The sequence below is a fragment of the Anolis carolinensis genome, chromosome 4 (assembly GCF_035594765.1).
Source record: "Anolis carolinensis isolate JA03-04 chromosome 4, rAnoCar3.1.pri, whole genome shotgun sequence".
Lineage (NCBI taxonomy): Eukaryota > Metazoa > Chordata > Lepidosauria > Squamata > Dactyloidae > Anolis > Anolis carolinensis.
In genome coordinates this window covers 113,298,975-113,325,938 of record NC_085844.1, presented here as the reverse complement: position 1 = coordinate 113,325,938, position 26,964 = coordinate 113,298,975, and the positions used below count along the sequence as shown (strand labels likewise).

At 44.7% G+C, this 26,964-nt stretch overlaps 1 protein-coding gene across 2 annotated transcripts; it reads right to left on the bottom strand.

The window, feature by feature from the left end:
• Positions 1 to 26,964, bottom strand: LOC134298211 (uncharacterized). 2 transcript variants are annotated; one of them, XM_062977636.1, is made up of 23 exons: positions 26,318 to 26,964; positions 26,155 to 26,225; positions 17,636 to 17,714; positions 9,215 to 9,297; positions 8,956 to 9,013; positions 8,778 to 8,848; positions 8,590 to 8,620; positions 7,679 to 7,755; positions 7,524 to 7,596; positions 7,061 to 7,194; positions 6,786 to 6,936; positions 6,503 to 6,675; positions 6,263 to 6,388; positions 6,064 to 6,169; positions 5,795 to 5,932; positions 5,480 to 5,656; positions 5,209 to 5,355; positions 4,996 to 5,115; positions 4,797 to 4,905; positions 4,506 to 4,568; positions 4,197 to 4,391; positions 1,178 to 2,451; positions 1 to 1,023 (listed from the first exon to the last, which is right to left on the bottom strand). In XM_062977636.1, exons 1-21 carry the CDS (start codon positions 26,771 to 26,773, stop codon positions 4,204 to 4,206), a joined length of 2,631 nt encoding a protein of 876 aa, XP_062833706.1. In that variant the 5' UTR covers positions 26,774 to 26,964; the 3' UTR covers positions 1 to 1,023; positions 1,178 to 2,451; positions 4,197 to 4,203. The 2 variants fall into 2 exon arrangements, with proteins under 2 accessions (XP_062833706.1, XP_062833707.1); XM_062977637.1 differs by having other exon boundaries at positions 8,956 to 9,010.

The window sequence follows — 26,964 nt, the reverse complement described above, 5'->3', positions numbered from 1 at the left end:
TTAAAAATAAAGCAGTACATTTATTCTATTAAATACTACAACATTATACGATACAATCATAGAAGGTAAACTACAAAAAACAGAGCATAAGGGATACTCTCATCGTTCGGTTCAAGGGCAGTTCTTCTCCAACGCTGAGCTGAAAGTCCTAGGATTTGCAGTGGAGGGAGGAGGGCCTTGGGAACCCTCCGCCAGAGAAGCCTAGGCCTTCCCCCACTGTAAGCCCAGGACTATATTTGCACCAACTACATTCCCTTCCACACTGCCCCTTACCCCAGGATCTGATCCCAGATTATTTGGCAGTGTAGACTCAAATAATCCAGTTTAAAGCAGATAATCTGGGATCAGATCCTGTGAAATAGGACAGTGTCGATCTCCCCTACACTTTAGTACTATCATCTTCTCTAACTTCTTCTTCTTAGGCCTTGTCTAAACTGCCATATAATCCATTTTGAAATACAGTTAATATGCATTCTGAAGCAGGATTATATGGCAGTTTAGATGGGGCCGACAGCCTTATCTACACTGTCATTTCATGCAGTTTGAACTGTATAATATATTCAGGTTGGATCTATACTGCCCTATATATCCAAGGATCTGATCCCAGACTATCTGTTTTTCCCAGACTCATAATAAGCAGACAATCTGGGATCAGGTCCTGGGATAGAAGGCAGTATAAACCCAGCCTCATACGCAGTTCAACCTGCATGAAAGGGTCAGTGTTGATGGGGCCTGAGTTTGGGTCTCCCTCCCCAAAGGAATTCATGGAAAATGCTAAATTAAAAGGAAAAGGTTATATTTATTCTAATAACACATTAAATAATATGGAAAATGCTAAATTAAAAGGAAAAGGCTATATTTATTCTAATTACACATTAAATAATATGGAAAATGCTAAATTAAAAATAAAGTATTACATTTATTCTAATTCTACATTAAATAATATAATGATATAATTTTAAATTACAATAAACCGAGAGTGGGGGGTTTCTTTCACTGAGCTGCTCAAGGGCGGCTCTTCCCCTCAGGGCTGTGAGTCCTGGGGTTTGCAGAGGAGGGAGGAGGGCCTTGGGAACCCTCCGCTGCAAGAGAGGCCTGGGCCTCCCTCCCTCCACGGCCAGCCCTGGATTCACAGGAGGCAGCCCTAGAAGCCAAAGGGGAAGAGCGGCGCTTTCACAGGGGAGTGGAATCCTCTCCCACACAAGACAATAATAAATATATTAAAAACATACACATTTTAAAAACAGCACATACACATTTTTAAAAAAGTACATACACATTTTAAAATTTAACAATAAAACAAATAAAGAAGTCCTGTCTTCTGTCTTCTTCCTGCAGGCGCCAGTCAGGGTCCATGGATGTTACGTGTCCCTCGATGGTCACGGTCCCTCGAAGGTCAGGGCCCGGCACCCTTGTTGTTACGTCCCTCGATGACCAGGGTCCTTTGATGTCAACTGTCCCTCGGTGGTCAAGGTCCCTCGAAGGTCAGGGCCCGGGTCCCTTGATGGCATGTCCCTCGATGACCAGGGTCCTTTGATGGTGTGTCCCTCGGTGTTCCCACGAAGGTCACTGTCCCTTTCTTCATCCATCTGGAGTGGCCCTGCAAGAAGCGCAGAGTGGTGTCAATAGAGTCCGCCACCCCTCCTCCTCCTCCTTATTGGCTCCCAGCAGCCAGGCCTCCTTCCGGGTGAATCCAGGTGAGCAGAGAGGCCGGGGGGGGGGGGGCAAGGGGAACCCAAGGGGGATCTCAGCCCATCGGGAGACACAGCACCATGGATGGAGAAATGGCCACCTTTCCCCAAATGGAGCTGAGCCTCCCGAGATGCCTGGACAGATGGAGGGGCTGAGACCCCCTGCCCCTCCCCTTGACCCTTTGGATGGGGTGGGGACAGAGGAGGGGGCAATGGGGTTGTTTGGGGGGGAAGGAGGAGGGAGGGGAGGAGGGGTGGCACATCTGGGTGGGCAAGAGGGAGGGAGAAGCGCCCTTGGTGGGATGCCACCTTGGAGAAGGGAGGGAGGGAGGGGGCGGTGGTGGCATCCCAGGCCGAGAGGGAGGGGTCAGGGAGGGGGCGTAGGTCAAAGGAGGCAGGGGCCCAGCCCAGGTGGAAGAGGAAGGCCCAGGGTGCAGGTGGTGGCCCCTCCCCTCCAGGCCCCCAAATCCCACACAGAAAAGAACAGAACAGAGCACAGCAGAGGGGCCTAGGTGGTCTTCCTTCTCTGCTCTGCTCTGCTCTGCTCTGCTCTGCTCTGCTCCCAAGGGCCCCAGGGTGACAATGGGGCCCAGAATGGGAGCGGGGCTTCTCTGTGTGTGTGTGTGGGGGGGGGGGGGGCAGGGCTTCCCTGGGCCAGGGCTGGGCAGACTCCCACCTCCTGAACGCTACTTCCCTTTGGTGATGCGGCACAGCTGGAGCGGAGGTGTTCCGGGCGGGCGCTCGTGGGATCGTGGTGTTCCTGCAAAAGGGAGAGAAAGCAGGGCTTGGGTCTCCTTCTACTGGTGCCTCTCTTTGGGCCTCAGCTGAAGGAGACCCCAAGGCGCACCTCCCTTGGCTCCCCTGCTCCCCTCTCTTCTCTTCTCCCCTCTCTTCTCTTCTCTCCTCTCTGCCCTAAGAGTCTCCGCTGCCTGTGTTTCCGTGTGCGCTTGGAGTCTCTACACTCCAGGCAGATCAGACCTAATACTGTTGACTGAGCTCCTTTCTTCCTTTCCTTTCCTTTCCTTTCCTCTCCTTTCTTCCTTTCCTTCCTTCCTTTCCTTCTTTTCTTCCTTTCCTTCTTTTCTTCCTTTCCTTTCCTTCCTTCCTTCCTTCCTTCCTTCCTTCCTTCCTTCCTTCCTTCCTTCCTTCCTTTCCTTTCCTTTCCTTTCCTTTCCTTTCCTTCTTTTCTTTCTTTCCTTTCCTTTCCTTTCTTTCTTTCCTTCCTTCCTTTCCTTTTCTTTCTTTCCTTTCCTTCCTTTCCTTCCTTCCTTCCTTCCTTTCCTTTCCTTCTTTTCTTTCTTTTCTTTTCTTTCCTTTCCTTCTTTCCTTCGTTCTTTTTTTCTTTCCTTCCTTCTTTCCTTCTTTCTTTCTTTCTTTCTTTCTTTCTTTCTTTCTTTCTTTCTTCCTTTCCTTCCTTCCTTCCTTCCTCCTTTCCTTCTTTCTTTTTCTTCCTTCCTTCCTTCCTTCCTTCCTTCCTTCCTTCCTTCCTTCCTTCCTTCCTTTCCTTCATTCTTTTTTCTTTCTTTCCTTCTTTTTTTTTCTTTTTTTCCTTCCTTCCTTCCTTCCTTCCTTCTTTCTTTTCTTTCTTTCTTTTCTTTCTTTCTTTCTTTCTTTCTTTCTTTCTTTCTTTCTTTCTTTCCTCCTTTCCTTCTTTCTCTTTCTTTCTTTCTTTCTTGCTTTCTTTCTTCCTTTCTTTCTTTCCTTCATTCTTTTTTCTTTCTTTCCTTCTTCTTTTCTTCTTTTTTCCTTCCTTCTTTCCTTCCTTCTTTCTTTCCTTTTCTTTCCTTCATTCTTTTTTCTTTCCTTCCTTCTTTTTTCTTCTTTTTTCTTCCTTCTTTCTTTCCTTCTTTCTTTCCTTTTCTTTCTTTCTTTCTTTCCTCCTTTCCTTCCTCCTTTCCTTCTTTCTCTTCCTTCCTTCCTTCCTTCCTTCTTTCCTTTCCTTCATTCTTTTTTCTTTCTTTCTTTCTTCCTTTCTTTCCTTCATTCTTTTTTCTTTCCTTCCTTCTTTTTTCTTCTTTTTTCCTTCCTTCTTTCCTTCCTTCTTTCTTTCCTTTTCTTTCTTTCCTCCTTTCCTTCCTTCCTCCTTTCCTTCTTTCTCTTTCTTTCTTCCTTCCTTCCTTCCTTCCTTCCTTCCTTCCTTCCTTCCTTTCTTTCCTTCTTGCTTTCTTTCTTTCTTTCCTTTCCTTCCTTCCATCCTTCCTTCCTTCCTTCCTCCCTTCCTTCCTCCCTCCCTTCCTTCCATCAGTCCCACTAACCCTCCCTCCTTCCCTTTCTCCCTCCTTCCTTCCTTCTCTCTTTTTTCCACCCTCCCTCCCTCTCCCCATTTCCTCCCTCACTCCCTCCTTCCTTTCTCCATCCTCCCTTCCTTCTCTCCCTCTATTCCTCCTACAACCCTTCTTACCTCCTCCCTCCCTTCCCCATTGCTTCCTCTTTTCCCTCCTTCCTCCATTTCCTCTTCCCCCTCCCTTCCTCCCTCCTCCTTCTTTTCCTCCCTCCCTCTCTTACCAGTCCATCAGGCGGGTGGCCTCTTGGCGTACTCTGGGGGGTACCTCTCCCGCCTGCAGGGAGCCGCCAAGCGCCGAAGAGCAGCCCGCAGCCCGTGTCGGTGGTGTAGGGCAGTGACCCTGGCAAGGATGGTCTTAGTCTCCCTGCCAACTCGCCTGACTTCAGGGTCATGGTCTTCAAGGAGGTTGATCAGCCCTGGAAGGAAGAGAGGAAAGGAGGAGGAAAGGCAGGTTAGCAGGTGAGGGGTGGCCCATGGACCCCCCGGGAGGCTCTCTCCCCAAGGCCCAGCGCCTCTCAGGCCCCACTTACAGGCGTGGTAGGTGTAGAGGTTCCTGTCGGCACACATCTTGTAGTTCTTGTGCAGAATGTGGCCTGGAGAGAAGAGAGGGACCACTTCCATGAGCAAAGACCCCCACACTAGACCCAAGGAAGGGGAAGACCCAGAGGGCCCAGGGGGAGGAAGGGGAACCTGAACTTTGTTCTCCCCAAAGAGGCTCAGGATCCCCAGAAGGGGGGAAGAGGCCCCTCCTGCTGCCCCAAAGGCGGATCTGGAGGCCAGGAGTGGGCACAAAGGGGGCCAAGACCCTCCCAGTTCCTTACCGACTAACATGGCTGCCACCTTTCTAGCCGATGGACGTTGGCTTTTAAAGATACGGAGGCAGCCATACACCTGTTCCTCCAACTCTTTCCTGGGGCGGCAATGATGGATCTAGAGAAGAGACAGGGGTCAAAAAGGGGGCTCCTTCTGCCCACCGGGCATAAGGACCCTTGACTCCCATGCCTCAGGGTGGGCACTCACCAGGCGCTTGGAGATCTTATGCAGCAGCTCCTGCAAGCTGAAGGTGTCCTCCGCCAGAACGCTGTCCTTCAGGTGCCAATTCAGGACGTCCGCCACCTCCCTGAGGGTCTCCCTCGCAGTCTGCAAAGAAAAGAAGAAAGCTGAGTCAGTTCCACTTTCCTTCCTACCTTCCCTCCCTCCTGAGCCCCAGCACTGGGCCTCCCTCCCGCCTACCTTGGCCACCTCCTCATCCTCATCCTCCACATGCATCAGCACCACCAGGAGGTCACTGATGGTTTGACGCTCCTGAAGAGGATGTCCCGGGCGCCAGATGAAATGCCGGAAGCATTCGAGGGCTGCCGTTCGGATGTTGGCCGCCTCCTAAAAGGGAGAAGGAAAAGGAGACCCTATACTCCCTGTTTCTTCGCATGAAGCCCCTTCTCAGGGCTTGGGGAGAGGGGGGAGCCAGCGCCCTCCCCAAAAAGGCCCAGGGGTTAAGACTCACATGGTGGAAGAGGCGGCGGCATGTGGCAGTTAGGTGAACCTTCGCAAGGGCCCGGTCTTCAATATGCAGCAGGGGCTCCAGCTGGCCAGCCAGGTTCAGGAACTCCATGGCGATGTTAGTGTGCGGTGATTGCATTCCGCCGATGATGCCGTCTAGGAGTTCCTGAAGGCCCATGGTCTGAAAAGAGAGAGAAAGGAGGATACATTCAATGCAGAGAACTCCCGACCATAGGCCTTCCCCCTTGTTTGGGGAAGGTCCTTCCTATGATCACAAGAGCATCTCTGGTGCGTAGAGCCTGGGCTCTGCCTGGCTTACCTCCCAGTATGTCTCGCAGAGCAGGAGAAGGCCCTGCCTGCTCTGATGTTGGACGGCCAGGCTATGATGTTGAAGCCAGGCCGTCAGCAGTGCCCAGGTCTTCTCCGAGGAGTGTGGGCGCTGGCCGATCTTCAGCAGCTGAAAGACAAGAAGAGAAGCATGAAGGGCTGGAGCTAGGAAGGGAAGCACTGCCTCTCCTCTCCTTGTCTCCCCAGCCTTGCCCTAAGGCCCCTTCCAACCCATAACCCTGGCTGAACAACCCTTCTCACCTGGACGTAGAAGGCCACCACGCCGGCCGAATGCTCCAGCGGCGCTTCTTTCTCCCAGATGGAATGCAGGTGCTGGACTAGGGAGGAGGAGGACTTGAGGAGGCTCCTGGAAGACAAGAAAGACCCCTGTGAGGGAACCCAGCCAGAGAGAACAAGCTGGGCTTCCTCCCTGAACCTCCATCAGCCCTTAGCTCCTTACCGCAACTGGAGGGCTATCCCCTCGGGGCAGATGCTTGGGTCGTCTTCTAGCATCCACTCGGAGGTCCTGTTGAAGGACTTCGGTGCCACCCTCTTCACTAGCACGATGATGATATTCGCCAGTTCTCTGAAAAAGAAAGAAAGAAAAAGGCTTACTTACTAGTGAAGGGTCTGAGTCCCCCTTCAGCCCCCCAAAAGGGCTGGGAGTCCCGCAGACCCTTCCTCCCCACCCTCTCCTTACTCTGGAGGAACGTAGCTGTTGCTCCGGTTCCTGCTGGGTGCCTCCAACCCAGGCCTTGTGACCTCGATGAAGTTGGTCACCAAGGCGAGCAGAAGCTCCAGGAACCACCCCTCCAGGCGCGTGCTGTCCCTGATGTGTCTGACGATCCCGCCGATGGCCCGCGTCGCTCTTGCCTGTGGAGAGAAAGAAGGAGGCTCAAATGCAAGGAAAGGTCAAGAAAGAGGGGGCCCCGTTCTCCTTCCCCAGCCCCCTAAAAACAGGGTGCAGGTGGGGAGGTCCTTACCGTAACCGCATCAAAAGTAGGGCTGCCCTGTTCCTCGCCCTCCTGGGCCAGCCAAGGTCCCTCCTTTACCTTGGCCAGGAACAGGTCCAGCGCCGCTTCCAGGCAACAATATGGTGAATTGAGTACGGCGCTTACTAATTCACCACATGCCCTGTGAATGAAGAAAGGGAAGAGGGAGCCAAGGTCAGGGTCAGCCTTGGCTCCAACCCTATGGGGAGACCGCTCAGGGCCCCCTGGGAATAGGGGAGTGGCACCCCCAGGCCCAGCTCCCTTACCTCCCGCCGGACTCCAGAAAGTGGTCCGTGGCCATCTTTAGATGTTTTCGGGCCACGTAATCCACTGCCTGCGTGACCTCTGCAGAGGAGGAACTGCAGACCAGCAGGCAAAGATGGTGTAGGTGTTGTTTTGCCTGTGAAGAAAAAAGAAGAAGAGAAACAATGGCACCTGGCAGCCATGGAAAGGCTCCTGGGCCAAAAGTGCAGGGAGAGCAGTGGCAGGTGAATGCGTGTGTGATGCTTGCTGGAAGGAACTGGGCATTGGGGTCCCTACATACCTTTCCAGTGGCCAAAGAGACCACTGGGGAATGGCAGGAGTTGAGAAGAACAGCCTACCTGAAGGCTGGACATCTCTCGACAAACCTGCCATCTAGAAGGTCGATGGGGCATCCTGAGAAAGGCGTTGGGCGATGCCTCCTTGGTGGTGGCTGCAGGCCTCGCCAGGAGGAACTCTAAGCTTTACCTGTTCTGGGTCCAGGGAGGACCATCTCCTCGGGTGCAGGGCAGGATCTTCATCTTCGCCGGGTCCTACGGAGCTGGAAGAGAGGCACAAGAGGTGAGACCTGGTAAGACAAGAAGGGGGGCAATGGTCACCCCTCCTGGCGAAGGGCAACGCACCTGCTTGTACTGGGGAGAGGGTCCCACACCTCATCCTCCAGGCTGGGGATGTCAGCCAGCGTTGCCGCTTCGGAGTCCTGTAAAAGACAAGGGAGAAGAGGAGTGAAATTGGGGCTGCCCCCTTCCCTCATGGGTGTGGGCCAAAAGGGAAGGAATGGGAAGACAGCCCAGGGGAGGAAGACTAGAGTAGGAGTTGGGAATCACCCTGGACCACTCAAGTCTAGATGTAGTCAGATAGATGATAGGACTAGATTGAGGGAATCCTTTCCCTGTTTCCAAAGCATGCCCAGATAGGCTCTACTGTGTTTCCCCTCTTTCTATCCTGTTTACCTCACATCCCTTACTTTGATGTTAGTAGAAATGTGAATCTTCAGGGACACTAACTTCTCATTGGTCAGAGTGTTTTATGGCCCCAATAAACTGGACCATGAGTTCGGAACCATTTTGGTTCAGTTTCTTCTCTCTTTGTTCTTCAAGCTAATAGCAGCATCTTGCTGTCCCTCTAGGCAAGATGTGACTATCTAGATGTTTGTTATTTTTCCTTTCTTATTTTTCCTTAGAAACTAGTCTAGAAAGCTAGACAGCTCCCAAACCTTTCTATCTACAATGGAATTCTTTTTACCTGAATAAATGTTTTTTGAACTTTTACTGAGCCTCTGCAATCGATAGCCATCCTAACAGAAAAAGGCTTCTCTTTGCTCACCGCGTGTAAGTATCTGCTGTTTTTGAAAGTCTGCTTTTGCTACTCTGCTACACTTTTGGTGGAATCTCCCCCAGAGAGGGATAAATTGAGTCTAACGGCTCAGAGATTACCACAATAAAAGGTGTGGTGGGGAGAGGAAAAGAGGTGTGGGGATGGAGAGGAAGCAGCCCCCCCCCCCCCGTTTTGATCACCCTCTTCCCTCTCTTACCGTCGATGTCTTCAGAGGGGGCTCATGGACACTGCAAGGAGAGAGACAAGAAAGCAAGGTCAGAAGAAGTTCTCTCCTATCTCTCAGTTGGAGCCCACCAAACCCCCTGGAATAGGGCTGCATGCGAGGCCCCCTTGGCCTCACTTGGGGGGTAGAGGGGACCTCCGCCTGCCATGGGAAGGACCTACCTCTCTGTATCGAGGGCCCGGGCCGCCCCCTCCTCCAGGACCTCCGAAGGGATCCCAACTTCCTTTGAACCCTGTTGAGGAGAAAGAAGAGAGAAGTGGATGCTCTGAGCAAGAACCCATCTCCCGAAGGAAGGAGAAAGGCAAGCTCTTCCCTTTCCAGCCCCCTTCTTTCACTCACCAACTCTATGGGTTGTTTGTCCTTTGGTGAAGTCAGGATTTGCTCCGAGAGGAAGCTGCTAGAAGGACAAGGGAAAGAAGAAGAGTTTGAGATCCCTGGCCGCCTTCTCCCTTCCATTCCCAAGGCCAGCCCCATCCCAAGGCCCTTGCCAGCCCCTGGGAAGAAGGCGGCGTCCTGGGATGCCCCCCTCCAGATCTCTGGGCCCCAAAAACCCCAACCCCCAGCCTGGCCTTCCCCCCAAAACATGAATAGGAGGTACCTCTCTGCACTCTCTGAGGTCTGGTTCTTACGCTCCGCCTGAAGGCTGCTAGCCTCCCAGGGGAGCTTCTCTCTCCCCAGAAACTGCAAAGAAAGAAAGGGAAACTCAAGGTTCCACCAAAGAAGGGCTTCTCTGCGTCAATCTCCCTCTTTCCACCCCCCTCTGTTTCTAAGAACTGGAATCCCCAGTAAAGTTTGGACTGTCACCCCCAGCATTCTTCCCCATTGACTACACTGCCAGAGGCTGCTAGGATTTGTCAACAGCCTTCTTCAATTGCTTTGCTCAGAACTGGACACAGGGTTATTCCAAGTGAAGAAGTCTGAGCAAAGCAAAGCAAAGTGAGACTACAGTAGAGTCTCATTTATCCAATGTTCTGGATTATCCAACGCATTTTTGTAGTCAATGTTTTCAATACATCGTGATATTTTGGTGCTAAATTCGTAAATACAGTAATTACTACATAGCATTACTGCATATTGAACTACTTTTTCTGTCAAATTTGTTGTTTAACATGATGTTTTGGTGCTTAATTTGTAAAATCATAACCTAATTTGATGTTTAAAAGGCTTTTCCTTAACCCCTCCTTATTATCCAATATATTCGTTTATCCAACGTTCTGCCAGCCCGTTTATGTTGGATAAGTGAGACTCTACTGTATTATTTATTTATTTATTTATTTGCTACATTTATATGCCGCCCTTCTCACCCCGAAGGGGACTCAGAGCGGCTTACAAATTAAATTTACATACAATATTATATTATTAGCATAGTACAATACTGGCAATAAATTACTATATTGTACTCTATCTATATATTGTAATATTATTAGTAATATTACATGTAAAATATAATATATAATTAATATTATTATATTGTATTATTAGTATTATATCGTATTACAATATAATATTATGAATATTATATGTATATACAATATGTTATAATTATTATATATTATTTTAAATTATATTGTGTGTGTGTGTGTATGTATATATATATATATATATATATAGGAGCCCCGGTGGCAGAGTGTGTAAAAGCACTGAGCTGGAGACCGAAAGGTCCCAGGTTCAAGCCCCGGGAGCGGCGTGAGCGGCCGCTGTTAGCTCCAGCTCCTGCCAACCTAGCAGTTCGAAAACATGCCTATGTGAGTAGATCAATAGGTACCGCTCCCGCGGGAAGGTAACGGTGCTCCATGCAGTCATGCCGGCCACATGACCCTGGAGGTGTCTATTGACAACGCCGGCTCTTCGCCTTAGAAATAGAGATGAGCACCAACCCCCAGAGTCAGACATGACTGGACTTAACGTCAGGGGAAAACCTTTACCTTTACTCACTCTCTCTCTCTCTCTCTCTCTCTCTCTCTCTCTCTATATATATATATATATATATATATATATATATATATTATATATATATATATATATCTAGCATAGCATGTTAGGACTAGGACTTCCCTCCATCTCAACACTATGCTTCTATTGATGCAACCTAGAATCGCATGGGCTTTTTAAGCTGCTGCATCACACCCTTGACTCGTGTTCAGTTTGCGGTCTATTAAAACTCCTAAGTCCTTTTCACATGGATTCCATCATCCAAGTCCTCACTGAAGACGATGCATAGCCTTAAAGGCCAAGGACAGGACCCTCTTGATGGTGCCCCACTGGTCCCTTCTCTCCAGGATGAAGAAAGAGGAGCCACTGGACAGAAGCATCCTCTGGCTTCGGCCTGTGAAACAATTCCTGATCTACCTGACAGGAGCACTGTCTCGCCCACATTCTACTGGCTTCTGTGTGTCTTGGGGAACCTTCCCAAAGGCCTTCCTGAAATCAAGATGTGCTGCACCCACAGCATCCCCTTCATTCACCAAGATTGTGAGATTTTCAAAGAAAGTGTGTGGGAGTTTTCTTCTCTGGAGGCTTCTAGGCAGAGGTTGGATGTGTCAAAAGGGATGGACATCTGTTAGGAGGGATTGGGTGGGCCTTCCTGTCTGGCAGAAGGGGTTGGACTGGATGGCCCTTGGGGCTCCTTCTATTTATTTCCCATATTTGTACCCTGCCCTTCTCATCCTGAAAAGGACTCAACAGGCAACAATTCGATGTTAACAACACACAATTCCAAAATAAACAATTACAGTAGAGTCTCACTTATCCAACACTCGCTTATCCAACGTTCTGGATTATCCAACGCATTTTTGTAGTCAATGTTTTCAATATATCGTGATATTTTGGTGCTAAATTCGTAAATACAGTAAATACAGCATAACATTACTGTGTATTGAACTACTTTTTCTGTCAAATTTGTTGTATAACATGATGTTTTGGTGCTTAATTTGTAAAATCATAACCTAATTTGATGTTTAATAGGCTTTTCCTTAATCTCTTCTTATTATCCAACATATTCGCTTATCCAACGTTCTGCCGGCCCGTTTATGTTGGATAAGTGAGACTCTACTGTACAATTAAAATTGAAACAATTAAAACATCAATTAAAATCATGCAAATTCAAATAATAGTCCAAGGCCCACCCTTTAGTCTTTTCTATTGTTATTTTATTGTTTTATCCCACTCCCACCCTCCCCTCCTTATACATGCAATTTATACAGTAAACTACAGAAGTTACATTTGAAATACATTTGAGTCCCCTTCGGGATGAGAAAGGTGGGGTATAAATGGGGCAAATAAATAAATAAATAAATATCGATTTCGGTCCAATTTTTTCCACTCCACATCTTAGCATATTTTCTAAATAATTCCTAACTGGTTCCCACGTCCTCTTAATGATTGTAACCTTTTCAATTTTATTTATATTGTTCCATTTGCAATTTGTTATTTTCACATTTAACATATTATTTATATACTTATACCAATTCATCAGTGTCTATTTTGTTTTACCTTTCCAATCCCTCACTAAAATAATTTGCGCACATGCTATGAATTTGTCAACCAATTTTTCTTTTTTTATATTCTTCACTCCTGTTATCCTTGCAAGTAGTACATTTCTATTAACTATTGCTATTTGTAGATTTAACATTATATTGATTTCTGCTTCAATCATTCTGCAGTGTTTTGTCTGAATGCATCTCCCTCTATGAACCATTGCGGAGATTAAGATCTTCCGGGTTTTAAATAATGGTTTTAATGTAAAGATAACTGATTTTAGTGTTTATGTATTTTTATGGTTTATTTTATGTTCTGGCATTGAATATTTGCTATACCAAATACCAAATGTATTTAATGCTTAGACCATAGGTCTTCCGCATGCAAGACAAACAAACAAATACACAAAAGCCAGACCATCAAATACAATATAAAACATGCCATTAAAACCCTATATAAATCATTAAAACATTAAAATGCTGCAAATATCAATGTCAGGATATGCCCTTCAAATATTACATATTTCATGGATTAGCACCAACATAATTAAAAACAAGATAAAACCAAGTAAGTACAGCATTATTAAAACCCAAGCAGGGAACACATTGGATATAAAAAACCACTATTAGTTAAAAGCATGGTTTTAAATAATGGTTTTAATGTGAAGATAACTTATTTTTGTCTTTATGTATTTTTATGGTTTATTTTATGTTCTGGCATTGAATGTTTGCTATATATATGTTGTGCTCCACCCTGAGTCCCCTTCGAGGTGAGAAGGGAAGAATATAATAATAATAATAATAATAATAATAATAATAATAATAATAATAATAATAATTTATTTTTCTATCCTGCCACCATCTCCCCAAAGGGACTTGGGGCGGCTAACATGGTGCCAAGCCCAAAACAAAACAAATATGACAGTTAAAACCAATATACTGTATATACTCGAGTATAAGCCTAGTTTTTCAGCCCTTTTTTAGGACTGAAAAAGCCCCCCTCGGCTTATACTCGGGTGAGGGTCCTGGTTGGCTTATATTTGGGTCAGCTTATACTCGGGAATATATGGTACATTTATTATTTTTCTCTATTATTATTGGTATTATTACATTTATTATTTTTCTCTATTATTGTTACTACTATTACATTTATTTTACTCTATTTTTATTATTATTAATACAGTTATTATTTCACTCTGATCTTATTATTATTATATTTATTATTTTACTCTATTACAACATGTATTATTTTCCTGTATTATTATTTATTATTATTATGACATGTATTATTTTACTCTATTATTATTAAAAGGATACATAAGCACATTTACATTGAAGAAGATGAGAAAAATGATTTAATCAGAGTTGGACAATCTTATCTTAAATTAGAGCTTTATGTAAATATTCAAAAACATTTAACCTACTGATGCTTCAATTAATGTAATTTTATTGGTATCTGTTTTTATTTCTGAAATTTACCACTATCAGCTTATACTGGAGTCAATGTTTTCCCAGTTTTTTTGTGGTAAAAATAGGTGCCTCGGCTTATATTCGGATCGGCTTATACTCGAGGATATACAGTCATCAATGTGTTACAAATACACATGTTCATAGAAAGCCTAGCTCTTATACTCAAGGTTTGTGAGTCCAGTGATACAAAGTTCATGTTCCACATAGAAGACTGTGCATTCAAACCTATATGTCCAAGTTTGTAAATCCTTTTTGAATCCAAAATTTTAAATAAATCCAAAGTTTATAACCATCCACGACCAGTTTTGACTGTGTAGTCTTCCTCAGGTGGTAATTTACAAAGGTACAGAAAACCTAAAATAGCTAATTTTCCACTGTAGCAAGTTCTTCAAGTAAATAAATTTAATGTATAAGTATCATTGACGAAGTATACAAGTGTTTTATAGCCACTCATATGTATTCCCTGTAGGTACACTCCATCGATGATACTTATACATTAGGTGACCTTGGGTAAGTCACACTTTCTCAGCCTCAGAGGAAAGCAGCAGCATCCTCTCTTTGAACAAGTCTTGCCAAGCAACTCCTGTGATTGGATTACCATAAGTTAGTAAGTAACTTTATTTTTCTACCCTGCCACCATCTCCCGGCAGGGACTTTGGGAGGCTACATGGGTCAGAAGCCCAAAATACAAAACAATAAATCAGTTAAAACACATTGCAATGCAAACACAATAAAATCAGCAGTTATACAAAACAGTTACCTTAACCAAAACAATACAGTAAATCATAAAATCTCAGTTAACATATAAATCAGATAAAAATAAGATCAGTTAGAATAAAATAAAATAAAATGGGACACCAGTTTGATGGAGGGGATGGCATGGTTAGGAATGGCTTGAAGGCACAATGACCTAATCTAATGAAGCACCTAAATACGTATTAGGAATAATGTTTTTATTCTGTGTGATAGTGGAATCAATTACAGTAGAGTCTCACTTATCCAACACTCGCTTATCCAACATTCTGGATTATCCAACGCATTTTTGTAGTCAATGTTTTCAATAAATCGTAATATTTTGGTGCTAAATTCGTAAATACAGTATTATTACATAACATTATCGTGTACTGAAATGCTTTTTCTATCCATTTGTTGTAAAGCATGATATTTTGGTGCTTAATTTGTAAAATTATAACCTAATTTGATGTGTAATAGGCTTTTCCTTAATCCCTCCTTATTATCCAATATATTCACTTATCCAACGTTCTGCCGGCCAGTTTATGTTGGATAAGTGAGACGCTACTGTATATGGGACTGTTGTGGACTTTTCTTGTAGCTTTGAACCCTGGCTGATTCCTGCTTGGTGGAATATTTTGTTGGGAGGAGTTAGCTGGCCCTGATTGTTTCCTGTCTGCAATTCACCTGTTTTCAAATTGTTATTCTTTATTTACTGTCCTGGTTTTAATTTTTTTTGTAATTCTTAGAGCCAGGATTAGGAGGTTTTGTGGGAGCCAGTGGGAGTTTTGTGGGAGCCTGGGAGGGCGCTGAGTGGAACACTACAAATCACCTTTAGTGAGAAGCTTATCTTGCGACCTTTATGAGGACCACATTACCATTTCACAGATGGGAAAACTGAAGGTATAAAACAGCTAGACTTGTTACCTTGAACTAAGATTTGAAGACTTGAAGATCAACACCACGTGTGGGCAAACTTTGGCCCTCCAAGTGTTTCGGCTATTAGGAATTGTGGGAGTTGAAGTCCAAAACAACTGTAGGGCCAAAGTTTGCCCATGCCTCATTTACACTATTCTCTACAGATGTTGCAACACAGACTTTACATACTTTCATCCTTTTTAAGCTTTTAAGATGAAAATAACAATCCCTGGAATAAATCCAATTTTCATTCTGAAAGTCTGTACAATGTGGTAGTGTATTTCAATTATAAGAGCAAGTACCAGTTGTTACAAAATGGATCTTGGAGCCCTCGTGGACAAGTTAAACATGAGCCAACACTGTGGCAGTGCCTTAAAAATCCAATGGGATTTTGGCCTGTATCAATAGGAGTATCTAGATCCAGGGAAGTCATGCTATTCTGATATTCCAGGGAAGTCATGCTATTCTACTCCATTCTGCCTTGGTCAAACCAAGGAATACTGTGTCCAATTCTGAGCACCACAATTGAAGAGAAATGTTAACAAAATGGAAAGTGTCCAGAGGGCAAGTAAAATGATCAAGGGTCTGGAGAAAAAGCCCTATGAGGAGCGGCTTAAAGAGCTGGGCATGTTTAGCCTGCAGAAGAGAGGGCTGAGAGGAGACATGATAGCCATGTATAAATATGTGAGGAGAAATCATAGGGAGGAGGGAGCAAGCTTGTTTTCTGCTGCCCTGCAGACTAGGATGCGGAACAATGGCTTCAAACTGCAGGAAAGGGGATTCCACCTGAACATTAGAAAGAACTTCCTCACTGTGAGAGCTGTTCAGCAGCGGAACTCTCTGCCCTGGAGTGTGATGAAGGCTTCTACTTTGGAGGCTTTTAAGCAGAGGCTGGAGGGCCATCTGTTGGAGGTGCTTTGAATGCGATTTTCCTGCTTCTTGGCCGAATGGGATTGGACTGGATGGCCTACAAGGTCTCTTCCAACTGTAGAATTCTATTTATGTTTTACTAATTGCTTATTATTGATTGTTGTGGGTTTTATACTGCATTTGTTGTTGATTGTTGTTGGTTTTATTTTGCATTTAATTGCATTATAACAAGCTGGAAGCCGCTTTGGGTCCCTTTGGGGGAGAAAAGCGGAATATAAATAGATGTCACTAATGCTTCGTGAATATCAAGTGCAGAGCTTTCATCAGATATGAAATTAGTCCATAAAAAAGTGGTCCCTACCTAAATATATTAAAGGTACCAGCTTGTGCTTGATCTTGAAAACTAAGCAGGGTCAGCCCAGGTTAGTACGTTGATTGGGAGCAAACAATAAATATCAAGTGTTGTACACTAGATTTCAGAGTAGGAACTGGTAAAAACACCTCCAAGTATGCCTTATCTTAAAAAATCCTATGAAATTAATATTTATTATTTATTTATTTACAGTATTTATATTCCGCCCTTCTCACCCCGAAGGGGACTCAGGGCGGATTACAATGAACACATATATGGCAAACATTCAATGCCAACAGACAAACAACATACATTAGACAGACTCAGAGGCATTTTTAACATTTTTCCAGCTTCACGATTCCGGCCACAGGGGGAGCTGTTGCTTCACCGTCCAGTAGTGGCTGTACTTCCGCATTCCTTTCCTCGTGTTTTGCTGGCAGTTTTATGGTGTTGTAAATTAGCCTCCCGCATAAAGCGTGCCTAAATTTCCCTAATTGACAGGTGCAACTGTCTTTGGGGGTTCCTTAGGTCAACAGCAAGCCAGGGCTATTAATGGTCGGAGGCTTAACCCGACCCGGGCTTCGAACTCATGACCTCTCGGTCAGTAGTGATTTATAGCAGCTGGTTACTAGCCAGCTGCGCCATAGCCCGGCCCCATAATAGTCATAATAAGTCAACAGCTGACTGAATGAATGCACACACTACACCAACTTGCCCAAAGCTCCACTTTGTCAACTGCTTAGAATCATAGAATCATAGAGTTGGAAGAGATCTCATGGACCATCCAGTCCAACCCCCTGCCAAGAAGCAGGAAATTGCATTTAAAGCACCCCCGACAGATGGCCATCCAGCTATGCTATCCAAAGAGCTGTTCGGCAGTGAAACTCTCTGCCTCAGACTGTGGTGGAGGCTCCTTCTTTGGAGACTTTTAAGCAGAGGCTGGATGGCCATCTGTCAGGGGTGTTTTGAATGTGATTTCCTGTTTCTTGGCAGGAGGTTGGACTGGATGGCCCATGAGGTCTCTTCCAACTCTATGATTCTATGATTCTATGAAAGCGCTAGCACTCTCTCTCTCTCTGGAGTTACACTTTAAACTGTTCCATCTTAAAAACAAATTCAGCTTAAGAATAAGCCTACAAAACCTATCTTGTTTTTAACTATTTCTCAAAGGTTCGTGGGAGGGAGAGGCCTCCTTCCTTACCTTGGACGCTGGCCTCACTTCAATTATCAGCGTCCGGGGAGAGGGCGCCTCCGCGCGCGTTCCTTGTGTCTCCGGAGGACTGGAAGGGGACAAGAAAATGTATTATTTATTGATTTACTACATACCCTGTTTCCCCTAAAATAAGACATCCCCAGAAAATAAGACCTAGTAGAAGTTTTGCTGAATTGCTAAATATAAGGCCTCCCCTGAAAGTAAGACCTAGCAAAGGTTTTGTTTGGAAGCATGCCTGCCAAACAGAACACCAGAGCATGCAGGATTGGTAAATGTACATACCATAGAGTGTTGTACATGGAAATAATGGTAATAACAAGAAATTCTTGATAGGATTCACAGTTTGTCTGGTTATGCTGGTTTGTGATGACAACTACTGTACAGTATATAATAAATGTTCATTTTTTTTTGTTCAACAATAAATGTGAATTCTTCTTCATGGAAAAATAAGACATCCCCTGAAAATAAGACCTAGAGCATCTTTGGGAGCAAAAATTAATATAAGACACTGTCTTATTTTCGGGGAAACACGGTATATTTCTAACCTGAAAGGGACTCAGAACAGCTTGAAAAAAACTTGAAAATGCTCAAGAAAAACTCATGAGAAAAACTTATGGGCCAAAATTGCCATGCATACCTGATATGCCCAGATTTGAATACTGATCGGTTTGGAGGGGAATTGGCCTGGACATTTGGGAGTAGTAGGTACTGGGATTTATAGTTCACCTGCAATTAATGAGCACTTCAAACCCCTCCGATGATGGACCAGGACCAAATTTGGCACACAGAGCCCCCATAACCAAAAGAGCATATTACTTAAGTTTGGGGAAAAGGGAGTTATAGTTCACCTGCATCCAGAGAAACAGTGACCCCCACCGACAATGGATCGGAACTAAACTTTGCACAGAGAAGTCTCATGACCAACTGAACATACTGCAGGGGTTTGTGGGAATGGGCCTTGATTTTGGGAGTTGTAGTTGACATGCATCCAAAGAGCACTGAACCCAGCCAATGACGGATCTGGATCAAACTTGGCACACAGACTCAACATAACCTGTGATGGATACTGACAGATGTTTTGGGACAATTGCCCCTGGAATCTGGGAGTTGTAGCAGTTCACCCCCATCCAGAGAGCACTGCAGCCAGGCGATGACCAGCCAACGACAGATCTGGACCACACTCGGTACACAGACCCAAAATGGCCAACTTTGAATACTGGGAGGGTTTGGGGAGAATTGACCTACGATTCTGGGAACTGTAGTTCACCCACTCCAAACTGAGAATACCTGACAATCAAAAACAAATCATGCTTTTTTAAATAACCCGGGCATCGCTGGGTTCCCAACCTAGTGTGTGTGTGTGTGTATATATATCTATATATATAAAAGAGTGATGGCATCACGGCGACCCACAAAACAACAAAACTACAGCCCCCCCCCCCCAACCTCAAAATTTGACGACACAACCCATCATCCACGGCTCTAGGTTGATACAACAAAAAGAAAAGAAAAATAAAGTCTAATTAGAGAGAGAGGAATAATTGCTTTTATCCAATTGCTGCCAGTTAGAAGGCTAAGCTCCTCCAACTTGGTCTCCTAGCAACCCAATAAAAAATAATAAAAAACACTAAAAAATAATTAAAAACACTAAAAAATTAATACAATAAAATACCATAATAACAAAAAAAACTAAAAATTATACAAGAAAATAATAAAATATAATAAATAAAAAGATAACTTGCAATAAAATTAATTAAAAAATACAAATAACGTCAAATAAAAATTACACAACAATTTTTGCCCAATACCACCACCACTTTGCCACAGCAACGCGTGGCCGGGCACAGCTAGTATATATATATATATATATACACATATACACCAGTATATACTTGAGTATAAGCCGACCCAAATGTAAGCCGAGGCACCTAATTTTACCACAAAAAACTGGGAAAACATTGACCCCAGTATAAGCCGAGAGTGGTAAATTTCAAAAATAAAAATAGATACCAATAAAATTACATTAATTGAGGCATCCGTAGGTTAAATGTTTTTGAATATTTACATAAAGCTCTAATTTAATCTAACTCTGATTAAATCATTATTCTCATCTTCTTCAAAGTAAATGCGCTTATGTATACTTTTAATAATAATAGTGAAATAATAAATGCAGTAAAATAATAAATGCAGTAAAATAATGAATGTAATAGTAATAAGAAGATCAGAGTGAAAAAATAAATGTATTAATCATAATAAAAACTAGATTAAAATAAATGTAATAGTAACAACAATAATAGAGCAAAATAAATGTAACAATAATAGGGTAAAATAATAAATGCAACAATAATAGAGTAAAATAATAAATACAACAATAATAGAGTAAAATAATAAATGTACCATACATTCTCGAGTATAAGCCAACCCGAATATAAGCCGGCCAGGACCCTAACTCAAATATAAGCCGAGGGGGGCTTTTGCAGTCCTAAAAAAGGGCTGAAAAACCCGGCCTATACTCGAGTATATACGGTGTATATATATATATATATATATATATATATATATATATATATATATATCAGAGAAACGGGGAGAATCGGGAACCCTCTATCCCAATTGCATGTAGGAGAGATCAAGTCCCCTCCCCTCCTCCCAATCTAAGATTATCCTTTACATACAGCTTCCTACAAACTCCTGAAAACTCCAGCAACCTTCTTAAATGATCAAGGCTCTGCAATTGGTGCAAATCCCTCCCCTTCCAGGCTTCCAATTTGTTCCAGGATTTTCTGCATTTTCCCTCTTACAATACTGGTTTGAAACTGCATAGAAATGTCAGCGTGGATAGATTATTATGTCTTTAATCCTCCTGTATTAAGAGCCCCACTTTCCATCTGAACGTGCTCTAACCAGGGTGTCCCAAAAAAGGTATACACACTTAAAAACAGATACAGTAGAGTCTTACTTATCCAACATAAATGGGCTGGCAGAACGTTGGATAATCGGATATGTTGGATAATAAGGAGGGATTAAAGAAAAGCCTATTAAACATCAAATTAGGTTATGATTTTACAGATTAAGCACCAAAACATCATTTGACAGAAAAAGTAGTTCAATACGAAATAATGCTATGTAGTAATTACTGTGTTTACGAACTTAGCACCAAAATATCACGATTTATTGAAAACATTGACTACAAAAATGCGTTGGATAATCCAGAATGTTGGATAAGCGAGTGTTGGATAAGTGAGACTCTACTGTACTTTAATTGAGGTTTGTTTCCCCACCCCCCCCCACCCCATGTTAAACCCATTGGAATTAATAATGGAAATCAAGTCCCTTCTACGTTGCCTTATGTTCCAGGATCTGATTCCAGATTATCTGATATAAACTGGATTATATGAGTCTCCACTGCCATATAATCTGGGATAAGAAGATAATCTGGTTTAAGATCCTGGGATATAGGGACAGTGTGGAAGGGGCCTCAGGCTGGAACTACACTGCCCCTATATCCCAGGATCTGATCCCAGATTATTTTATCCTGGATTACCTGGCAGTGTAGACTCATATACTCCAGTTTAAAGCAGATAATCTGGAATCAAGATCTTAGGATATAGCAGCAGTGTGGAAGGGGCCCCAGGCTGAATCTATGACCTAATTCCCAGGATCTGATCCTAGATTATCTTCTTATCCCAGATTATCTGGCAGTTTAGATTCATATAATCCAGTTCAGAGTAGATAATCTGGGATCAGATCTTGGGATACAGGGCAGTGTGGAAGGGATCTCAGGCTGGATCTATACTGGCCTTTATTCCAGGATCTGATCCCAGATTATCTTTTTATTCCAGATTATCTGGTAGTGTGGACTCATATAATCCAGTTCAAAGGAGATAATCTGCTATCAGATCCTGGGATATAGGAGCAGTGTGGAAGGGGCCTCATGGTGAATCTACACTGCCCTATATCCCATGATCTGATTCCATATTACAGTAGAGTCTCACTTATCCAACATTCCCTTATCCAACGTTCTGGTTTATCCAACGCATTTTTGTAGTCAATGTTTTCAATATATCATGATATTTTGGTGCTAAATTCATAAATACAGTGATTACTACATAGCATTACTGCATATTGAACTACTTTTTCTGTCAAATTTGTTGTATAACATGATGTTTTGGTGCTTCATTTGTAAAATCATAACTTAATTTGATGTTTAATAGGCTTTTCCTTAATGCCTCCTTATTATCCAACATATTCGCTTATCCAACATTCTGCCGGCCCGTTTATGTTGGATAAGTGAGACTCTACTGTATTTGATTTAAACTGGATTATATGAGTCCCTACTGCCATATAATCTGGGATAAGAAGAAAATCTGGAATTAGATCCTGGAATATAGGCAGTATAGATCCAGCCTCAGATTTAAGTTTTGAACAAAGGAAAATAATTTTAAAATGTGACTGGAAGTGTGAAAAGGTAAAGTCCAAAGAGAGTTGAGGAGGGAGTTTCAAGGAGACTTGCCATAAATCGAATATGATATTTTTGGAGTAACCTTTTTGTCCCTGATCATATCCACCACTGGAATGAGCCCCAAGAACATAAGGCACCATTGTACAAGACATGGTTCATGCCTCACACTTTTACAGTCAGTTGAAACATTTTGATACTTTTTATAATTTTTTTCCATATGTGTTGTATGATGCTGCCAACACACAAAACTGTTTATTCCTGTCCTCTCCCTGTATATATTATTAATACCAACGTACAGCTTTATTGATATCCAGTGAGCCCCCCTCAGTATCAACTGTTGACTGGTTACAGCTCTCTCCATGGATTCCAAAATCTGTGGATGCTCATGTCACATTATATGCAATGGTGTGGTAAAATTGCATTCCTTATATCACTTATCCAACATAAATGGGCTGGCAGAAGGTTGGATAAGCAAAAATGTTGGATAATAAGGAGAGATTAAGGAAAAGCCTTTTAAACGTCAAATTACGTTATGATTTTACAAATTAAGCACCAAAACATCATGTTTTACAACAAATCGACAGAAAAAGCAGTTCAATACACGGTAACATTATGTAGTAATTACTGTATTTACGAATTTAGCACCAAAACATTGCAATGTATTGAAAACATTGACTACATAAACATTGACTAGGTAAAGGTAAAGGTTTCCCCTGACGTTAAGTCCAGTCGTGTCTGACTCTGGGGTTGGTGCTCATCTCCATTTCTAAGCTGAAGAGCTGGCGTTGTCTGTAGACACCTCCAAGGTCATGTGGCCGGCATGACTGCATGGAACGCCGTTACCTTCCCACCGGATTTGAACCTGGGACCTTTCAGTATGCAACTTCAGCAGCTCAGTGCTTTAATTTTGGCAGGTGAGTATTGTGAGGTAGGGGGGAATTTGCATGTGGGAGGTGATTGGCTGGGGAGTGAGAGGAGGGAGGGGCCCCTGGGAGGGAGCAGGGATATGCAAATTTTGGCAGGTGGGGATTGTGAGGTGGCAGGAATTTGCATGTGGGAGGTGATTGGTTGGGGAGTGAGAGGAGGGAGGGGCCCCTGGGAGGGAGCAGGGATATGCAAATTTTGGCAGTTGGGGATTGTGAGGTGGCAGGAATTTGCATGTGGGAGGTGATTGGTTGGGGAGTGAGAGGAGGGAGGGGCCCCTGGGAGGGAGCAGGGATATGCAAATTTTGGCAGGTGGGGATTGTGAGGTAGCAGGAATTTGCATGTGGGAGGTGATTGGTTGGGGAGTGAGAGGAGGGAGGGGCCCCTGGGAGGGAGCAGGGATATGCAAATTTTGGCAGGTGGGGATTGTGAGGTGGCAGGAATTTGCATGTGGGAGGTGATTGGTTGGGGAGTGAGAGGAGGGAGGGGCCCCTGGGAGGGAGCAGGGATATGCAAATTTTGGCAGGTGGGGATTGTGAGGTGGCAGGAATTTGCATGTGGGAGGTGATTGGTTGGGGAGTGAGAGGAGGGAGGGGCCCCTGGGAGGGAGCAGGGATATGCAAATTTTGGCAGGTGGGGATTTTGAGGTGGCAGGAATTTGCATGTGGGAGATGATTGGTTGGGGAGTGAGAGGAGGGAGGGGCCCCTGGGAGGGAGCAGGGATATGCAAATTTTGGCAGGTGGGGATTGTGAGGTGGCAGGAATTTGCATGTGGGAGGTGATTGGTTGGGGAGTGAGAGGAGGGAGGGGCCCCTGGGAGGGAGCAGGGATATGCAAATTTTGGCAGGTGGGGATTTTGAGGTGGGAGGAATTTGCCTTTTCGTAGTCAACTAGCTGTGCCCGGCCACGTGTTGCGTTGCTGTGACTTTTTGGATTTGTTTGTTGGCCAGGTGGATTAGCAGTGAATAGCCTTGCAGCTGCAAAGTGTAGCCGTTTTCTTCCTATTGTAATCCAAGTTTGGTGAGCTAGAATACACTGAATAGTCTCGGTGTGGCAGGTATACCTGCTGTTATTAGTCACCTTGATTAGCATATAATGGCCTTGCAGCTTCAAAGCCTGGCTGCCTCCTCCCTGGGGAATCCTTTGTTTGGAGGTGCTAGGTGGCCCTGATTGAACCCCCTCCCTTCCTGTCCAGGGAGTTGAAGAAGGACCAGCAGAAGACAGGGCTGAGTGGAAGGCGCCTCCCCCAGGCTGCTGTAATCAATAGCAATGATATTTAGTAATAATATGAAGGATGTGGGCGGACTACAATTTCCCAAAAATTTTGGGTCATTTCCCCCAAAACTTCCCCAATATTCACAGTTGGGCATGTTGAGTCTGTGTGCCAAGTTTGGTCCAGATCTATCTTCAGTGCTCTCTGGATACGGGTGAAGTACAACTCCTGGATAGCAAATTCAACCACCTCCAGACCCCGCTACTATACCAAGTTGGCCGTGTTGGCTCTTGCACTGCATTTCATTGGGTTGTGTTATATGGGTCTACACTGCCTTATTATTATTATTATTATTATTATTATTATTATTATTATATAATGCGGTTTGAACGGCCTTGGACTGCTTTACATGGGTCTATGCTGACCATATAATTCAGTTTGAACTGCATTGGTCTTTGCTTTCCATGGCTGCATTTCAGTATTAATGTCTAGTCCATGTGATGGCATACTATGGGGCATAGCATTAATACAAACTCTCAAGCAACCAGAGACAACTCTCAGTTATCCGGCATTGACCACTCCCCAAGGGTGCCGGTTAAATGAGAGTCGACTGTCAGCATTAATACAAACTCTCAAGCAACCAGAGACGACTCTGTTATCTGGCATCGACCACTCCCCACGGGTGCCGGTTAAATGAGAGTCAACTGTCATAGCATTAATACAAACTCTTAAGCAACCAAAGACTCGCAGTTATCCGGCATCAACAACTCCCCTCGGGTGTCAGTTAAATGAGAGTCAACTGTCATAGCATTAATACAAACTCTCAAGCAACCAGAGACAACTCTCAGTTATCTGGCATCGACCACTCCCCACAGGTGCCGGTTAAATGAGAGTCAACTGTCATAGCATTAATACAAACTCTCAAGCAACCAGAGACGACTCTCAGTTATCTGGCATCGACCACTCCCCACGGGTGCCGGTTAAATGAGAGTCAACTGTCAGCATTAATACAAACTCTCAAGCAACCAGAGATGACTCTCAGCTATCTGGCATCGACCACTCCCCACGGGTGCCGGTTAAATGAGAGTCAACTGTCATAGCATTAATACAAACTCTCAAGCAACCAGAGACAACTCTCAGTTATCCGGCATCAACCACTTCCCCTCGGGTGTCGGTTAAATGAGAGTCAACTGTCATAGCATTAATACAAACTCTCAAGCAACCAGAGATGAGTCTATAATGTTCTGACCATTGCTAATTTAATCTAAACAGCGAAACTGAGGCCCTGGGCTGAGTGGGTTGCTAGGAGACCAAGTGGGTGGAGCTTAGCCCTCTAACTGGCAGCTATTGGATAAAAACAATTATTCCTTTCCCTCTAATTAGGACTTCATTTTTCTTTTCTTTTTGTTGTATCAACCTAGAGCCGTGGATGATGGGTTGTGTTGTCAAATTTTGAGGTTGGGGAGCCTGTAGTTTTGTTGTTTTGTCCGGTGCCCTGATTCCATCGCTCTTTTATATATATAGAAGATGGAGCCTCCGGTGGCTCAGTATGTTAAAGCACTGAGCTGCTGAACTTGCAGACCGAAAGGTCCCAGGTTCGAATCCGGGGAGCGGAGTGAGCGCCCGCTGTTAGCTCCAGCTTCTGCCAACCTAGCAGTTCGAAAACATGCAAATGTGAGTAGATCAATAGGTACTGCTCCGGCGGGAAGGTAACGGCGCTCCATGAAGTCATGCCGGCCACATGACCTTGGAGGTGTCTACGGACAACGCTGGCTCTTCGGCTGAGAAATGGAGATGAGCACCAACCCTCAGAGTAGGTCATGACTGGACCTAACGTCAGGGGAAACCTTTACCTTCCCTTCCCTTAGGGTGGGGGGACCCCGAAGGGAACGGGGGGCCAGGGCTTACCTTGGAGGATCCACAGGAACAGCTACGTTTTCGGGGCTCACGCGGCGAAGCGAGCGCCTCGTCCTGACCTTCTGCAGAGGGAAGCAATTAAGGGGGCCCTCAGTGCCAGAACAGAGCTGGCCCCGGGGCCCCAAAGGGAGCGGGAGGGGGGTGCGGTCCTTACCCTGAACCACGAGTCCAGGGCCGTCCATCGGGGGGCACGCGGAGGGACTTCTGGCGCAGAGGCATCACTCCCGGCTGGCCTCAGTGGGAGCTGTCTGGAGTGCTCTCTGCCCATCTTGGTGCTCAGGAAGGCAATGCCAGCGCCAACTGACTTGAGGCTTCTCAGAACCCTCGGTCTCCATGGCAAGAACGGAACCTTTTCAAAGGAAAACAACCCGCAGCCTGGAGATGCTCCTGGAAGGGAGGGGCCCCCAGCAGGATGGAAGCAAGGAAGAGTGGCCCCATGCATCTTCCTTTTCTGCTCTTCTGCTCTGAAGGGTGGACTCAGGGGCCATGAGACCCAAACTTTGTGTGCCACAGTGGGTGGGTGGCGATGTTTCTCTTGCCAGGACAAAGTTTTTGCCCTGTAATCCACTTTCCCCAGGCCTTTAGGATAAAAGCGATCAGGAACAGACATGCATAACCCAGGAACATCGCCCTGTAGTTCCCAGGCACAAGTCCACTACCAAACCTGTCTGCACGGGTGGCCACGCAGCCTCTAAAAAGTCATAATAAAGTTCTGTTCCTGGCACGAAAGTGTGTCTTCCTGTTTGATTGTGTAGTCCTGATTTGGAAAGTCGTGATCCTATTCCATAAATTTTGCTTGCG

What these genes read in the sequence shown, in the direction of transcription:
- LOC134298211 (XM_062977636.1), bottom strand. Translation starts at nt 26,773, where the DNA reads ATGTCTGTTCCTGATCGCTTTTATCCTAAAGGCCTGGGGAAAGTGGAT. An exon ending in ACAAACAACCCATAGAGTTG is followed by an intron (nt 8,849 to 8,955) that starts GTGAGTGAAAGA and finishes TCTCCTCAACAG; the next exon opens with GGTTCAAAGGAAGTTGGGAT. An exon ending in ATAAGATCTCCAAGCGCCTG is followed by an intron (nt 4,906 to 4,995) that starts GTGAGTGCCCAC and finishes TCTCTTCTCTAG; the next exon opens with ATCCATCATTGCCGCCCCAG.